This window comes from Trypanosoma cruzi, genomic scaffold (assembly GCF_000209065.1).
Source record: "Trypanosoma cruzi strain CL Brener 1047053516651 genomic scaffold, whole genome shotgun sequence".
Taxonomy (NCBI): domain Eukaryota; phylum Euglenozoa; class Kinetoplastea; order Trypanosomatida; family Trypanosomatidae; genus Trypanosoma; species Trypanosoma cruzi.
This window is the reverse complement of record NW_001849468.1, coordinates 101,406-118,894: the sequence shown is the minus strand read 5'-3', so window position 1 is coordinate 118,894 and position 17,489 is coordinate 101,406. Positions and strand designations below refer to the sequence as shown.

General features: G+C 55.8%; 2 protein-coding genes and 2 pseudogenes across 2 annotated transcripts, besides 8 other annotated features; all 4 read right to left on the bottom strand.

The window, feature by feature from the left end:
• Positions 1–5,243: a sequence feature (areas not merged during assembly with more than two copies in the genome that could not be assigned to a particular haplotype).
• On the bottom strand, positions 1–8,257 carry Tc00.1047053510155.270 (annotated as a pseudogene; the record flags this gene model as incomplete).
• Positions 5,243–5,510: a mobile genetic element.
• Positions 5,244–5,509: a sequence feature (areas merged during assembly that could not be assigned to a particular haplotype. This can correspond to areas where the two haplotypes were merged or to regions with more than two copies in the genome that were merged during assembly.).
• Positions 5,510–13,273: a sequence feature (areas not merged during assembly with more than two copies in the genome that could not be assigned to a particular haplotype).
• Positions 9,425–9,448: a microsatellite.
• Tc00.1047053510155.220 lies at positions 10,131–13,280 on the bottom strand (annotated as a pseudogene).
• Positions 13,274–17,489: part of a sequence feature (heterozygous, non-Esmeraldo-like haplotype) that runs on past the window's edge.
• Positions 13,288–13,315: a microsatellite.
• Positions 13,593–16,202, bottom strand: Tc00.1047053510155.210 (calcium/potassium channel (CAKC), putative; the record flags this gene model as incomplete). The annotated part of the gene is made up of 1 exon (XM_815033.1): positions 13,593–16,202. One exon carries the CDS (start codon positions 16,200–16,202, stop codon positions 13,593–13,595), a length of 2,610 nt encoding a protein of 869 aa, XP_820126.1.
• Positions 16,259–16,291: a microsatellite.
• On the bottom strand, positions 16,516–17,469 carry Tc00.1047053510155.200 (hypothetical protein, conserved; the record flags this gene model as incomplete). Its single annotated transcript, XM_815032.1, has 1 exon — positions 16,516–17,469. One exon carries the CDS (start codon positions 17,467–17,469, stop codon positions 16,516–16,518), a length of 954 nt encoding a protein of 317 aa, XP_820125.1.

Sequence of the window (17,489 nt, the reverse complement as noted above, 5' to 3'; positions counted from 1 at the left end):
TGCCGTCGTCGTCACGGCAAGCGTCGGGCACGCCACATCGCTCCACCACAGCGTGCTGCTCACCGACGCCGTCGGCGTCCGCGTGGGCGGCAGCGCCACCGTCTCCGTCACCTGCAGGGTCTCCGTCGGCCCGTACCGCGTCGGACTGTAGTGCGTCGCGCTCATGCCCGGCGTCCACGTTGGTGTCGGGCTGCGCGTTTCCGTCAGCGTCGCCGTGTGGCTCAGCTGCGGAATGCCGGGCGTGCGGTTGCACCCGTCCACGTGCGGCAGGTACACCGGCAGGCAGTCGCGCCCGTACCCGCCCTCAGCACAGCAGCAGCCGCACGACCCCGACATCGTCCTCGTCGCAGCTGCAAAGTAGCGCACGTCGGCGTCGCACACGCCACACGCCACGGGGCGGAATTCCCCGATGATGCCGGCGGACCTGTAGTTGATCGGCTGCAGCGCCTGCCCGTTGAGCGTCAGGCATCCCACAACAAACTTCCGGCTGGCACCCACAAGCGCAACGGTGCCGTCCATCACAACGGGCCCGCTGCCAGCGTTCCCGTGGAGCGTCAGCGTGCTCCGCACGAGCTCCGCACGGCGCGGGTACGACGGCACAGACAGGAGCCTGCCGCTGATGCTGTTGCCGCGCACAGAAAGCCACGACCCGGACACAAACGACGCCGTCTCCCGCAGCACCAGCAGCGCGCCATCCGTCAGCGCACCGGCGTTTTCATTCACTACGACGGCGGACGCGTTGGCCACCACTCCGCTGTCGAACACCAACCCATGCGCGGCATACACCTGGCTCCCCGACACGCGCAGCACAGCGCCCCCAGACGCAACCACGCGCGCACTCGCGTACAACGCATATTCGCCACCGAACACAGCCGCGTCCAGCGCGACACCGCCACCGACAAGCTCCAGCACAGCGCCGTCCACCACCACCGTCCGCCCACCAGTCATCACCGTCACGAGAGCAACGCCAGACAAAACAAGCACGGACCGCACGAGCCGCAGGCCCGACAGCACCAGCACCGGTGCGTACGGCGAGGACCGCGAGCCGGGAAGATACAAAAGCGGCGTCGACCTCGCGGCAACCAGCAGGGAGTCCGTCACCGTCAGCACAGACCCCGCGGGGAACGTCCCGGTCAGCACAAGCGCACCGTTCAGCGCCTCCACATCGCACACTGACAGCTCCACCGGCCCGCCCTCGTCGCTCCCCGCCGATCCCGCACCGCTCCACCGCCCATCACGTACAGCACAGCACCGTTCAGCAGCGACACGTTCTGCACAACAATCCGCACGCCGTCCCGCGCCATCCACGGCACGTAGAGCACCGGACTCACGCCGTCCAGCACAACGTGGCGCAGCGTCACCTCGCTCGCGCCGGCAGGAACAACGAACACCGACCGCACCGTCACGCCCTCGCGGACAAACACACTCGACGCGGTGACCGCAGCGGGCGGTAGCGCGGGAGCTCCCACAGGCACGCACGCCTCGCCGTACCCGCCGCTGCCGCACGCGCACACGCACACACCGTTTCTCATGCTCGCAGACGCCGTCCCGGGCGCGTAGCAGTAAATATCCCTGTCGCAGACGTCGCACCCAGCAACGTCGATGCGCCCAGCGTCGCCAAAACCAGCCGCTGCGTACTCCTCCGCCGTCGACAGGACACGGCCACCAGCGTCGTTGCACGCCACCCTCAAATGCGCCCCAGCCGCAAGCGACAGGCTCAGCGACAGCATCCGCGGCAGCAGCGCTCGGTTGCGCACAAAGCTCAGCGTGCTCCCAGCAGCGGTCACGGCGCCAGCCGCGTAGAGCATCTCCCTCGAGACGCCGTCGTGCACGTTGCCCTTCACCAGCAGCATCGACCCGCCATCCAGTCTCACCGTCGAATAAAACGCCACCGCGTAGTCCTCCGTCAACAAAAAGTCGTTCCGCACAAGCGCCACAGCGGAGCCCGACACGCTCACAGCCCCACGCACAGACAACGCGTGCTTGCACAGCAGGAAGTCGCTGTCAACAAACGCCACCACGGAGCCGCCGCTGGCCGCAACACCGCCCTCCACCGACACGCACAGCCCCAGCGCCGTCTGCACCAACAGCCCGTCCACGTACAGCGCTCCGCGCGACGACAGCGCCACGCCGCCAACCAACAACACGCCAACGGCGTCGCGGAACACCGCCGCCACCTGCGTGCGCGCGATGGTCAGCACGCTCCCCGTCAGATTCACGTTGTGCACCACGAGGCACGCGGACGCATCGCCAAGGCCGTAGACGCCGCGGTACGCAACACGCTTCTCTGCGATCAGCACCGAGTCCACCACAGTGACGCGCGAGCCCGGCGGAAATCGGTTCGCCACCACCACGCCGCCGCCGGAGCGCGACTCAAGCCCGCTAATCAACAAATCGACGCGCTGTCCAGCAGGCGGGTCGGACCGCCACCCGACAACGTACAGGCTCGCTCCGTCCACAAACGTGCAGTTCGCCAGCGTCACGTTGCGCACGCTCCCCGACATCGAAGCCACGTCCACCACGACGTCCGCCGCAAAGGTCACACCAACGTAGCACACCACCGACGTCCCGAAACCGGTGCTCACCTCCACATCCACACGCACGTCCCGCACGCACAAGTCGGCGCCGTCGGTGCTCGGTGGCTCGGGGACGGCAACGGGCAGGCACGCATCGCCGTGGCCGCCCTCAGCGCACCTGTAAGCGCAGCCATCACTCGAGGCCGTCGTCGTGTACGCAGGGAAGCACGACGCCACAAGAGTGCATGGGTCGCTGCAGGTCAGGATGGTGGCGTTGTACACGGACGGGATGCTGTATTTCGCTCCCTCCTCGCCGTTCACAGTGTTGCACGCGGCCACAATCGCTCAGTTCGTGAGATCGCTGGAACTTTTGGGTATCAGCAGCATTGTCGGCGTGACTGTGCCGGACATGAATCGGTTGCCAGACACAGACACCGTGGAGTCGCGGAGACTCACCGTTGGGCTTATGTAGGCAAAGGCTTCCGATGGGGATTCACGGCAGAGGTTGCCGCTCAACTGCAGCCAGGAGTTGTATTAGATTTGGAAACTGGATCCTAGGAGAAACACAGTCGAACTTCCCCACATCTCGTTGCCCTGAAACACAACCGCTGACTGAGACTCCACACGTGAGGCCCAAAAAAGTAGCATGAAGTACTTTAACCCTCCCACCACAACGTTGCCTCGGATCACCACGGCAGAGTCGTTCAATACACTCAGCGATGAAGACCGTCTAGACCCTTCAAGATGTATTACTGTACTGTCACCGCCAGCCATATGAAACGTGTTGCCTATCACCGCAAACAGGGGGTGGCACGACACCCTCAGTGCAGATCCCACAACGTAAATGTCGCTTGACAATGCCGTCACGGTGTGAAACACATTGCCACTGAACACCACCGCGGAGTCGTTGCTGATCGCCAGTCCATTCATCGCCACACACGACGGGCTGCCAATGTCCAAACCCGACCGAGGGATCAGCCTCGTGACCGTGAAGCGGTTCCCGCTGACCGTGATGTTCGTGTGCGGTGGAAACACACCCTCCGGGCTAAGCAGCGCGTCACTAAATGTGTTGCCGGTGACGACGATGTTCAGCGACCCCACAGCGGCATGTGCGTTGCCCAACAGCACCAGCACGGCGCCGTCCCTCCAAGTGCATCCATCAAACGTGACATTCACCACGTCGCCCATCATCGCCCCAACCAGCACCGTCAGGATCATGCGGCCCCCGCTGAACGTAACGTTGCGGTAGCACAGCCACGACAGCCCGCCGCCCACTGCCTGCGCAACCTCGGGGTACACCATGTCGCTGATGCACTCACCAACCGTCGGCGGTGTGGGCCGCACTGGTGGCAGTGGCGGCGACGGCGGTGGCGGGCCAGCAGGCACAGGCGCCGGGACACACACATCGCCGTGCCCTCCAGCAGCGCACTGGCACTTGCTGTCGCTGACAGCCGTCGTCAGAGGAGCAAAGCAGTCGCCCTCCTTCGTGCACTCCCCGCACGCAGCAACCGTCGTCACGTTGAAGATGCTGTTCAGCTCCAGTTCAGCCGCTGTCGTCACCTTCCGTCCCGCGACCGTCAGGCACCCAGCAACGAACCGGTAGCCGGTTTCAGTCCGCAATAGCAGAGGCCTCGACAACCCCGTCGAGCCCATCTTGCAACCAGTCAGCGTCACCACACTGCTGCCGTCGATGTTCACGAAAGCGGACTCAGTGTCGCATAACATCGCTCCCAAACCCACGTCGTTGTCTCGCCAATCCAACCAGCTTGAGTCCTGGACGGTCCACGAGTCGTCTGCAAAGATGGCGTATGACACAGAACCGCTGTTCCCCACCACGCGCAACACACTGTAATCCGAGACGCTGAAGTCTTGGTACTGAAGCAGGAAGCTTGTTCCGGAGGACATTGTATTGTTGAGCAGCGCAAAAACAGAGTGGTCACTCACGATGAGACCGTACACGTGGAACAGGTGTGTGTATCCGTCGAAGCTGTAGTACCGCGCGTACAGCGAGCTGCCACGCACCAGCGTCAAAGTCCCGGTCGAGTAAAAACCAAACAAACCGTAACTCGATGCATTCGCCTTGACGTTGCTGAGCAACAAAGAGGAAGCACTCAACAAGACTTCCCGCAGCACCACCACGCTCAGCTTGTTAATCCCATTTTCCAAAGTCTGGACTGCGGAAGACTGTACCGCATCAATCTCCGTGATGGCGATGTCGCAGTGCTGCGGAAGGGCACCCATAAAAACAACAACGGAGGATCGCATCACCGTCCGGCCCACGCGAATCAGGACGCCGGATGACTCGGCCGCCTCAGCACCCCCAACAAACTGCAGCGCGGCTCCCTCACGGAATGTGCACCCGGTGAGCGTGATGTTGATGGGGAGATGCAGCGGCATACTGTCGAAAAAAAACTTCAGCACGGCACCCACGCCGCTGAATGTCACATCCACGTAGCAGTGGTGCGTCTTCCACATGTTCAGCGTGAGGTTCGTCAGCGTCTGGTTCACCACGCAGCTCGTGTCGCCGTCAACGGCCTTCTCCGGCAAGGATGGCACAACCGTGTCGGGCACCTCGAAGGGAAGACACGACGCGCCATGCCATCCGTCCTTGCAGCTGCACGAGCACGAGCCGCGGTCCACCGACTCCGTCCCGGGCAGGTAGCACGCCGCGTCGTCGTTGCATGTGCCGCACTTGAACACCACCACGCCCTCCGGAAACACATAGTTTTTTTTTTTTTTTTCTTCTCTTACCAGTCGTAGTAACTACACCTCAATTGTGCAGCTCTGGTAAGCGTACGAAGGAATTCAGTAGCAAGGATAACCTTACTCCGCGGGCAGCCACTATAGAATGGCTCCATCCGGTGCCCTTCCGACCCGTAAAACTAAGTAACAACTACTCATCGGGTTTGAAGCATGAACAGCAGGCGCTTAGCTTCCTCTCTAGTAAGAGTACTAGACCCTGGCACCACGTTGAGGTGGCCGGCTGAGCCAGGGGAAACACATAGTCGTACGACGCCTCCTCATCGCCCTGAAGGTTGCACCCAACCACAAACCGCGCGGGTGATGACACAACCGTGTTTGACAGAGCCAGACCAGCAGAGAAGGCGCTTCCCCCCACCTGACGGTTGTGTGCAAGCGCCACGGTGGTGCCGCTGTCCGACAGCTGAATATTGTGCTTGGAAAGCGATATACTTATTATCGAGGCTGCACTTACGTTGTTGCCCTCCACACGCCACTGCGCACCACCCTGGAAAGTCACAGAGCCAGACAAATACACCAGCGCAGAATTCAAACCCCCCGCTCCGCCAATAAAGGTGCAGTCCGCCACTCTCAGCAGCCCCGAAGAGCCCACGGCAGTATCCCAAAAAAAAATGAACGCCATTAGCCGCGCTCATCGTGTTGTTCTCAACGTCAATGTAGCCGCCGTTCTTCAAATCAACAGCGCAAAAATAAACAGGTGCTTCCATACCCTCATCCTTCTCCGTTGTGCCCAGCGTATTTCCCTTCACAATGATTCCGCCACCATCAACAACAACAGCATTGAAGAAATAGACTGCGTAACTATTCCCCTCAATGTTGTTGTCAAGTAGCAGAAGCGTCGAGTTCGCACCAAGAGTAAACTTCACAAATAAAATGGCATGGCTCGACGTCGTCGCAAGCGTACTGCCCACCACCAGTATCTGGGAACTCGCGCCAAAATCACCCCTGAACTCCAACGCACCAGAATCCAGCATCGAGGATGTTACGTGCACGCGCGTACCACTCCCCTTGACCGACAGGCCCATGAGGACGCACTGCAGCAGCGTAATGTTGAGTGTCTGTTGTGGCGCGTCGAAGCTCCACAGGTCCAGCACGATCGCGGCGGTGAAGGTCACGTTGACGAAGCACAGACCACGCACACCGGGATCAGGATCGTCCACGGAGCTGATGATGCCACCGTGCACGCAGCGGACCTCCGTGTCATTCGCATCGGGGAGCGGGAGCGGTCCAAGACCGTCCGGAACCGCAGCTGGCACACACGTGTCACCGTGGCCGCCAGCAGCGCACTCACACTCACAGCCGCTGATGCTGCTCGTCCCCGCCGCGAAGCACACAGCGTCCACAGTGCACGCGCCACAGTCCAGTGCCGCCACGGGTGCCCCAATATTGAGGTCGTCTTGGTAATTCGTCACAGGAGAGCCCCTTGCCTCGTTGCACATGCCGTAGATGATCGGGCGCGTGTCGGATGGTTGTGACCAATCGTTTGTCATGTTTGCGATGGTCAACGAGTACGAGCCGTGCGTGAGTTTGTTGTCAAGTATCGACCACACACTCTGATCGCGGAATGCCACGCCGTTCTCGTTGGCCACATGCACAACGTAGGCGGTGCGGAACTCGTTGTTGCGGTGCACCAGCCAGCTGCCGCCGGTCACAGTCAGCGTGTTTGCCATGAGCATGGCAAAGCCGAGACGGAAAGTGCTGGACACGATCTGCAGCACGCTGCCGCCATCCACCGCAACGTCCTTGAACACACACGCGGCTTTGCCATATTCGGTGCTCGGCACACTCCACAAGCTGTTCTGTATGGAGAACACGGAGCCGCCGCCAACACGCAGGTCCGACGAAAGAGCGTACATCACGTGCGTCTGCGAATTGACAGCGCAGTTGTCCATGTAGAAGGCGCTGGACAGGTTGGCGCCAAGGCCGCGCTCCACTACGATCGCAGCGCACGAGCCCCCGCTACACGCCAGCATCGACCGCGTCATGACAAAATACGTCGACAGAAGCCGGACGCCGTCCAGGACAAGCGCGGGGCCGTACCGAAATCCCTCGTGTCCACGGGTCGTCGGCACGTACTGCGACCCGCCAACCGTCGCGCGCAGCGTTGAGTTCGCCAGCAGCACACTCGAGTGCAGAGGCATCGCGCCATGCAGCACGATCGTGCCCTCCAGCGACGTCAAATTCGTCATGTTGACGAGGACGTACGGAACCAGGCGCGCCGTGCTCTCGCTGAGGCCGCCAATCCGCAGCTGCGCGCCGCCCACAAGCACGCAGTGGCGCAGCGTCACGTTCAGCGCGTCAGCGAACGCTTCCATCGAGCGCAGGTCCACCGCCACAGTGATCGACCCGCTGAACACCACTGAGTCGAAGCACGCCGTCGCACGCCCGCCACCAACCGTCACCGAATCCGTCAGCGTCACGCCACTCACGCAGTCCTCCGCACCAACACCACCGCCGGCCCTCGCAGGCGGCACGTCGAACGGCAGGCACGCCTCGCCCACGCCGCCGGCACGGCAGCTGCACACGCAGTCAGAGAACGACGCCGTCAGTCCATCAAAGCACGCCAGCGCGGCCGCACAGCCGTCGCACGGCACCACGCTCACGGAGGGCAGGCCGGCCAAGCGGTAGTCGCCGCTGCTCTGCAGCACCCGGCCGCCGGCATGGTTGCACTGCACCGACACGGTGCCGCTCGTGATGGACACGCCGTCCATCAGCACCGTGTCCATAGCGCGGCCAACCGTGATGGCTCTGTCCACCGTGCCGCCCCGCAGTCGCAACACCACCGCATGCACCGCGGGCATCCATGCCGCCGCCGCAACCAGCGCCAACACGACGAGCAGCGCCACACGCACAGCCGCAATGGCCCTGCACCGCACACGGTGCCGGCTGCGCGGACACGCACCCACCGCACACCAAATCCACCGACCCAAACAGGTACCAACAGGGCTGTCGTGGCGTGTCGCTCTCGCCCCGTCGACCATCCCTCCTACTTAGCAAATCCCTTTCTACAGATGGCAAATCCAGATACACGATTCCGCCAAATCGTTATCCCACTAATTCTAAACCTAATACTGCGAGTAATCCCTAACACCTTGAAACGATAGTTGTGCTGGTAAAGCAAAAGTAACTCTAACTGCGCGGTCAGAAATGGAATAAAAGGAAGCAACCACAGTAACGAAACACAGTGGCACGCAGAAGCATCCGGCCACAAAAAATCCAAAACACAGTACAAACGCCAACAGGAAACCGCGCAGACGCAATCAATTCAGTAGCACCATCACCCTCGCACCGCCCGCGCAACCCCACACAGCCGCCGTCCCAGGTAACAGGGTCCCGGCAAAAACAAACATGACCACTAGCGTCGCTGGTGTGACCAATGAGTCGGCACTGCACAAGAAACAGCGAACTCATACGCGCACGGCATACACAGGAAGAAAAAGAAGAATGGAGGAGCACGGCGGCTGTACGCAGACAGGGAAAGAGGATCCACATCAACTGCACAGTCCGATTGGCTCGCAGCCGTACGGACGGTGGTCGCGCCGCCGCCGCACTTTGCGTGTGTGTGTCTGCCGTGGACTGAGAGGATGATGAGACGAAAAAGAGATGCGGTGCGGTCCTCATCCATCTCGGTTAACTGTGACACCAGTCACGCCATCCCGTCAGATTACCTGCAGCCAAGACCGTCACCGTCAGCAGCGGTCGGTGCCTTCTCCCTCCACCGGGCGCCGTCACGCGCCTCCTCCCCCACCAACACAACGGGGAAGCAGCAGCCACACGCAACTGCCAGCACAGAGTACAAAAGAAGAATCCGCCTGCACTGCAATGTGTGTGTCCTGCGCGTGTGGTTGTGTGTGCCCACTGCCACGCAAAAAGGAAAGAAGACAGAAAAAAAAACAAAGTATCTGAAGAGACGCACAAACACAAATGCACAGCAGAGGCGCATGTCCAAAGAAAGAAGAATGGAAGGGCTGCTCAAACTCAGGATTGCACTGCAGCCCGACCAGCGGCAAACCACAGAAGATTTATTCAAAACAAAAGAAAACTTTCCCTAGCCACCCCCTTCTTATATAAATCCCGTCATTTAAAAAAAAAAAACGTCCTCTGTTACTGTTCCACACAAATTTAAAAATAAGAAAAAAGGAAAAAAGTAATAATAATAATAATAATAACAAATTCGCCTAGCTGCCGTGTGGTCGCACCAAACTGTCTGTATATATTTTGCCCAAATTAAAATTAAAACGGTTGCATGCCTTTCAACCGTCTGACCCTTCATGTGTCAGCACATCGTTTATATTTCATGGGGTCATCTGCGTGTTGCTGCTCCCCTCAGCCCTCTCATCGGCACGTGAGTGCGGCCCGCAGAGCACAGTCACTCGTGTGTGTGGGGACTGAGAGAAGCACGCAGACATGACGGGTGTGTGGCGCTGCGGGTGTCTGCCCGCCCTGGCCGCAAGAAAACAAAACAAGAGGGAAGAAATGTGTGCGCCGCCCCACAGGCCCTCGTCGCACGCCCACACGTCACGGCTCCCTCAGCGCGCCGTTCGTCGCGGCCCCTCCTCATGCGTGCAGCAGGCGAGGCGCACAGGGCCGTCGTCATGAGCGTGTCGGTGGGTGTGCGAGTGGAGCAGTTGGGCGGAAACACACGGCACCCCTCACAGGAAGAGTGCAGAAGAAACAATAAAAGCAAAAAAAAAGTCCATGGTGGCTGCCCCAAGGCAACAAGCAAGATAGGAAAACAATTTAAAAAATGAAAAGAAATTGTTCTCTGCGTAGCAAAATTTATTCCCAGCGGTGTGTGTGTGTGTGTTGGTGAAAGGGAGGGCGCAAGTGTCCCACGCGGCACCCAATCACTCCTCAAAGAGCCACAATGCCCCACAGCCCCGGCAGAAGAAGCAGCAACAACACCCGAAATACACACACATGCACAGTGCTGTCACGGCTCAGACCCATGGACAGCAACTCGCCGAGCTGCCCGTTCTCAGGCAAAATTTCAGTGTCCGAGAGCGATGTGGCGTTGGACTCCGATGGGATCTCGGTTTCCCCAGGCGCTGTGTTTGTGTTACACGGTGCGGTGTCGACCGTCTGTGGCACCTCCTCACCGTTTTCAGAAGAAAATTGGGCTCCGTCAGTCCGAGAGACGTTGTCGGTGTCCTCCGCGGATGTCGGTTCGGCGTCAATCCCTGAAGGAGTGAGGCTGCTGTCTGAGCCCATTGCTCTCTCGGAATTGCTGCCCCCCGCCTCGAGGATGAGGCTTTCCTCCGCGCCGGTGGTTCCGGTTCCAGTGGACCGCAGGTCGTCATTTTCAGCGTAAGGCTCAATGCATTGTTGCACTTGGTGCTCACTGTCAACTGTTTCGGTGGCCGTATCCATATCCGATGATGCACCCACTGAAGACGTTGATCCGCCACTCCTGCCATCCGCTTCTCCCTCCTCCTCTGGCATTTCTTCATCATAACTTCCAGAGGACATTTCAACATCGGTAACCTCCGTTAATTCCGCTGGCTGTGGGTCTTGTGGCTGCAGGTCTGAGCCCCGTTGCATCGATTTATTCTCTTCATTCGGCGTGGCTTGCTGAGACTCTTCGCCTGGTGAAACTGGGCATTGTCATATGGACGGTCATTTCCTGCGCTCTCCGCTGCGATGGCAGGCTCAGAAACAGATGATCCCGCGTCAACCGTGGAAGGGGGCGCTGCAGGCACCGGATCATCGACGCCGTTTCTTCCTCTTGTTTGTCAGTATCATCCTCATTCAATTCCGCACAGCTGGCGGTGATTTCTTCACTCTTTGACTCGGGAACAACCGAAACTTCCGTGCTGGTCACCTGTCCTGTGGGATGTTCCTCGACACCCAGTGATGGAATAGTGACTTTGCTGGCTTTGAGTTCATACAGCTCATTATTATACAGATCTTCGTTGTACAGCATGACGTTGGTCACCGTCACGTGGCCGTCCGTTGCACTTCGGTCATTACTGTCCCCACCGATGTAGAAGTGTGAGATCCTGTGCGAGTTGAACAGATCCTCATTATAGCTCTTGCGGTCAATTTCCTTTCTATCTACAAAGACAGTCCAATACTCAGAATTCATTTGCAGTACCACCTGATACGTCTTGTTTGGTTCCCACGCACCAACACTCTTCGAAATAGCACGTTTCTCCGGTATGGCCAGCCACTTCCTGTCATGGGTGTACGACAGACCAAAAAGCACCGTGCTGCTGGTGTCATTCATCCGCACACCCATCAATGGAATGGGGCTGCTGCCACTCTGCGGCACCTCGTGGACGGACACCGTCGCCACAAGAGTAAACTTGTTGTTCGCAAAGTAGTACGGCACAATCTGCCCCATGTCGCCAACAGGCCACACCGCCCCTGCTCCGGAACGTCACTCCATTGGGAACCCCTATCCTTTTTCCGCTGGGCCATGGACAATGGCGTTCACGCCGAGGTACTCGTCTCTCCACTCGGTCCCAGTTGAGCTACCAGACGAGAAGCCAACAAGCCCATCCGTGGGAACAGGACCATTGCACATGCCCCTTTCTGAGCGCGTCAACATTGCCGCTGGAACCGGAACTGCATTTTTTCAGGGCGCCGTCCAAATCCTTCCATTTCTTCACCACTTCCTTTACCCGCTCCAGTTTATCGGTCAGACGCACAGCAACAAGATTGTATGCTCCATCCTTCTTCTTGCTCTCGTACAGTGAAATCAACTCCTTATTATTCTCCTTCATCAACAGCGAGCTGGCGGCGGCATCATCACCTTCACGAGATACCGGCCCAACATCATGCACGCGTGCATTGTCCGTCACCCAAAGATGGAGCCGACCCTCTCCATTGTCGTCCTTCGGATAAACCGGCGCGGTGATGAGCATCACCTCCTTTCCCTCAATGATTGCGGTGGTAAATCCACTCTGGACGCCGTATCCCCTTTCGATTCTGTGAGTTGCCCCACACGCGGTTAATTGGCTCACCCAACGTATTCCAATTGACTCCATCCAAGGTGGAACTGTAAAAATCATAGTAGCCTCCAGCACAATGAGCCATCATGAAGAGTCTTTCGTCGTCCTCGTATTTTTCCCACTTCACCAGGGTTGGATCCCTGCAGCCGTTACCAGGCGTCTCGGATGAAAGCTCCCATTTGTTCTCCGACTTGGGGAGGCGCATAGAGAGCAAAACGCTCGTTCCTTTCTTGTCTTTGGCTTGCATGGGAAACAAAAGCGTGCCGTCACGCATCAAAACACCCGATCCTCCACCGCCAATTAACTCGGTCAAGGAACCAGATTCTCTTTTTCCTTGAGGCTCCACCGCATGGGTCTCATTCCATTTTATTTTCTTCCTTCCACCCTCATCAGTGAGAGTTCCCTTCAAAAGTAAAAGACCCCGCTCATTCTTACCTTCAACCTGCTGCTCTGTATGGCTGTAGTTTCCCAGGAGCATGTAGACACTTTCCCCAAGTACAAGTGTCGTTGGTCGCGTTATGCCGTTTGTGGTGTTGATGCCCTCAGACCCTTCCTTTAGAAGACCTGCGCCAAAGATACTCGCATCTGCCTTCGAGATTTCCGTTAGACCAGCAACACCACTTAAATCAAGGTACTTTGACGCAATCCCAGTAAAGCTGACGTTGCTGCAGTCACCTCCATCTCTGCAATGGGCTTCAGCAATAGCAAATACATGACCCTGCAGATCAACGAGACTGGGACCAAGAAGCAAGCCATATTTACCACCAGCGTCAGGAACATCCTCCCAGTTGTCAAGCTTTTCCCATCCAATCCTCATCAACGAATCAACTGCTTTCCTTACATTACTCTCCACAGCGTGTGAAGCACCACAGGTGCTGCAGCACATCATCACGACAAGGAGTAGGAGCACCGCGGAAGTAAATACACGCCGGAACATGTTGGGCCTCTGCGGCTCACTCTCTCTTCCTTTCCTCCTCCTTCCGCTGGATCCGGTCACGCGGCGACGGTTGTGTGTGCGGGGTGCCTTCACTGCAGCAACACGTGAGAGCATATAAACATGTGTGTGTCTGTGTGTGTGTTTGTGTGCTGTTGTTGGTCCCTTCAGAGCCCTCGAATTTCACAGTAGCGATTCGCGCTTGGTATTAACTTCCTAGCGCGTGTGTATATAAACGGAAGATGTGAAAGGACGAACAATATTGGTGAGGAAAAGGAAGACGTTGAAGAAAAACCGTGCATTCAAATTCCCAATTGAATGACTCTACTCAATCAGCCCATCTTTCTCTACCGCAAGAAGACCAAAAGCATACGCACAGAAATGCACAAAAGTCTTTTTTTAAAAAAGTGGTGTAGAGCTTTTTACTTGTCACGTAGGTAGCAAGTAAAAGACGCCATCTTTTTCGCGGTCAACTGGGAGATCTTTCGGTGGGTTCGTCATTACGAAGCGTTTTCCGTTGAGAGACAAATTTCTTGTGTCACTGATGCAAATATGCAAGCCAATGGGCAGGTAACGCAAGCTGAGGCAGTAGTCAACAACATCCTTGTACGTTTCAATCACCTCGTGTGAGAGAGAAAGTGAAAGTCGTCCCAGGGAAGGGGTCTCTTCATCCACTCCGCTCACAATCATGTCGATAATGTCAATAAACTCCGGCATAAAATATGTGGCGTGAACCAAAGGAAACAGCATGTGCCTGCTAATTGCATTGCCAATAATGTAATTTGGTTCAAAAACAAAATCTACTTCAGCTTTCTGACGAAGGCGAGAATGCTCAGCGTATGGCGGGAATAGAGAAAGGTGCTGAAGACTGTCCAGCTCCACCACGACTGGAATGTTGTGCGACGAGGGAAGGATAGAGGCAATGGAGAGGTTGACGAGCATAGATACCCCACTTGTTGACTTGCCGCTGGTGTCACCAAAGACAAAAATAACAATACCAGCACTTTGCTTAAGATTACAGCGCCGTAGATCATTCGTGTTCAGCCCGCATCCGTCCACATACTTTATGGGAATAGCACCCTTGACGCCATGCCAATAACGGTCAAAGTAAACGGAAAAAGATGTGTCTTTCGTCAAGAGCACAATGTCATTTTGAGGGTAGCTCTGACGAATGGATTGCATAATATGAAAAATATTGACGGCAGCGGAAGTGAGTGTACCTTCGTGTGCCCCTTCCGTCTCAGCCGCTCTATCATTTGCGATGGAGAGATCAATGACAACAAAATGATTTTCAAAATCGTAAGCATCGTTTATTTGTTGAATGGACCCAAAATGCCCACTGAATTCGCCCGCCCAAGATGTCGAACCATTCCTTTCGTTACTCAACACCAAAGTAGGATAACATGGCTGGTCATCGGCCTCTGGATCAATAGTGGAAAAACGGGTTTCCTCCACCTCCGTCATTGCGTTCTTCACTTCCTCTGGGCTTTTGGCGATGAATATAATCTTTCCCACTAAAGTGGCAACGCGGGAGGGATTCAGTTGCACCATCCCTCCTGTGGTGATGACGCCTATGAGAGTGACGTCATGATCAAAAAATAGCCTTGCCAAACGGTGAAAGTCACGTCCTCGGTATGCGTCTGGAACGTCTATGCAAAAAATATTGTGCTGCAGGGACAACTCGTACTGCTCCACCCAGTGGAGGGTGCGCTTCATGTCCAATGTGAAAGGATCATAAGTTCTAAGCAAATTTACAATAAGCGGAATGGCTCCAGGAACAACCACTCCAAGTCCAAGCAAATGGTGCAACAGTCTCTCCCCCTCAACCACACCAGCAGCGTATGACGCCACATGTTTGGTGTTCCTCTCGCTTCGAAGATATAAATACTGTGCGAGCTCGGAATCATGGTTGTTAATGGAGAGTGATTGCTGAATAAGGGTGTAGTCGGTGTGAAATGTAGCCGGGAAGGTATCGCCAAATAAAAATATGGCGTCTGCATGACGTGCGTCCGCACGCTTAAGGTCCGACTCTTTTTGGGGGTCTCCAATCATCAACAGTACGCGATCCTTGAACCACGGCAGGTTCACCAGCAATTTCACCTCGAGTGGATGCTCCACAGGTGAAAGCAGCACAATTCGCAAATCAACATATCTCCGCCAGCCTCCATAAAAGTCTTGCAAAATAATTTTCACTCCCAATTTTGTAAAAATGCCGGCCAAAATCACATGAGCCTTTCGTCCGCCACGGGAATTATACACATTGTAGTGCAAGCGCTGCCGACTGATGGAAACCAACCGCTGAAACAACGGCATAAAGTGACTTACGGCAAAAACAATAAAAACGGCCATCAACAACCGAGAAGGCGTCGACCCCGGGACAATATCGCCATAACCAATAGTGGAAAAGGTGACGACCATGCAGTAAAATGCATTGAATGGGTTCATGTATGACCCAGTTGTACTCTCAACAATCTGAAGTGTGCCGGCGCACGTGCAAAGGCCGGCAAACAAGGTAGCAACAAAGCGGCAAACCTCTCGAGTGACGTCCTTCATCCAGCGCTCAACCTGCGGGTAATCCAAAAGAACCACCACGCAGTCACGCAGCCACCACACTCGCAGATACATGGGAACCCAATAACTGCGCCAGCTTGTCTCCGTTAATCCCCCAATGCCAATGACTATCATTGGAATACTCGTCATGGCGTTTACTATCGATAGCCACGAGAGGCAGTACCCTATCTTGTCATCTTCCCCAAAAAAAAGAGCGACCCACTCCAGAAAGAACACTATGTTGAGTCCAAACTCAATATTAAACATGGTTCCATTCCAGTGAAACTCCGACACGGAAGTGGCCTCGGAAACCACAGCCGTCCATACATAGAATACCACCGAAGCCAACTCCATGATGAGGTGAATAATAAGAAAGGTGATGGATATACTGCTGTATTTCTGATCCATGACCTCAAATAACTTACGAAGAGAGCGAATGTTCCTAAACGTGTCCTGGCGGTATGCCATCTGCGACCGTGGCTCAAACATTTTTGACAGGAACCCCTAAAAGGCAGAGTTAGGTGGTTTCTCCTTGATTTTTTTGGTATATATATATATGTGTATATATGCATATATATGTTGCCCTTCTTTCGTTGTCGCTCTCTTTGACTCTGCTCTCAATACACGAATAGGAAGAAAAAGAAAAAAAAAAAATGTAAACCCAAAAAGATCACACACCTTTTCACCTTATCAACGTGAATGTATATACATATTATACATATATGCCAAAAAAAAAAAACAATAATAGAAAAAGTAACGTGTGAGTATGAAAAGAAATAGCGTATACATAAAATGTACACCACTAGACCTCTTCAATTTTGTCCGCAGGCCCCTTCTTTAGTAGTCCGACATATCCGGCCTCCACAACAGAGTTTTCCACCGCTTGCTTTGAAACAAGATCGTACGAATTATGGAGCCCGTACGTACCCACAACAAGCACCGTATCCCCCTTTTGTGCCTTGTACCGAGGTGCAATAACACGTACAGTGAGTCGATTGCGGTACATTTTTAACTGGCCAACACGTCGCAGACGATATCCATCCGTTCGAAGAGTAAATTGCATTGTTTCCAGCCCTGACGTATGTTCCTCAGCCTCTTGTTCATTTCTGACGCCAATTGTGCCCAACTCGACATCGTTTTCAACCACACCCACACACCAGACCTCGGAGATTCCTGTGCCTAATCGAAAAGGGTGGTTCCGCAGTTGTTGCACCTCCGCCATGGAAATGCCCACAGCTTTCCCTTCGGGAACGGCGGCAAAAAAATGGGCGCCGTTCTGGCTCTCCCCTTTAGACGATGATTCACCTGAGGAAATCAATAACGATGAAGAGGCAGAACGCACCCTCAATGCATTGACCTCCCGTAGGTTTCTCAACTCTTCGACCAGCCGTGCGTTGGCCTCCCTCAAACGCTCAAGCTCTTCCTGAGAGGGAGACTTGAGAGATACGAAATGGCGGGAGCGCCGGTGCTGTCGAAGATTCGCCATACTAAGAAACCGCTTGCCACACTCAGGGCACTTCAGTGGAGTGAATGACGACTCTGTTCCTCCTGAGCCCACGAGTCTGCTCGGAGCGAGGCAGGGTTGGGAAAAAGCCGCAATGAAGTGACGGGTATTGTTATGGTGAGCAGTACACATCATTCCCCCCGTCCTGTTGATGGCATGCCTAACAAGAAGAATCGGGACGTTTCCAGAAAGTCCCACGCCAAAAGAAAAAAAACGACGCATGCTGCAGGTCGCACCACTTATTCGTCGCATTTTTTTTTGTTTTTCGCCGG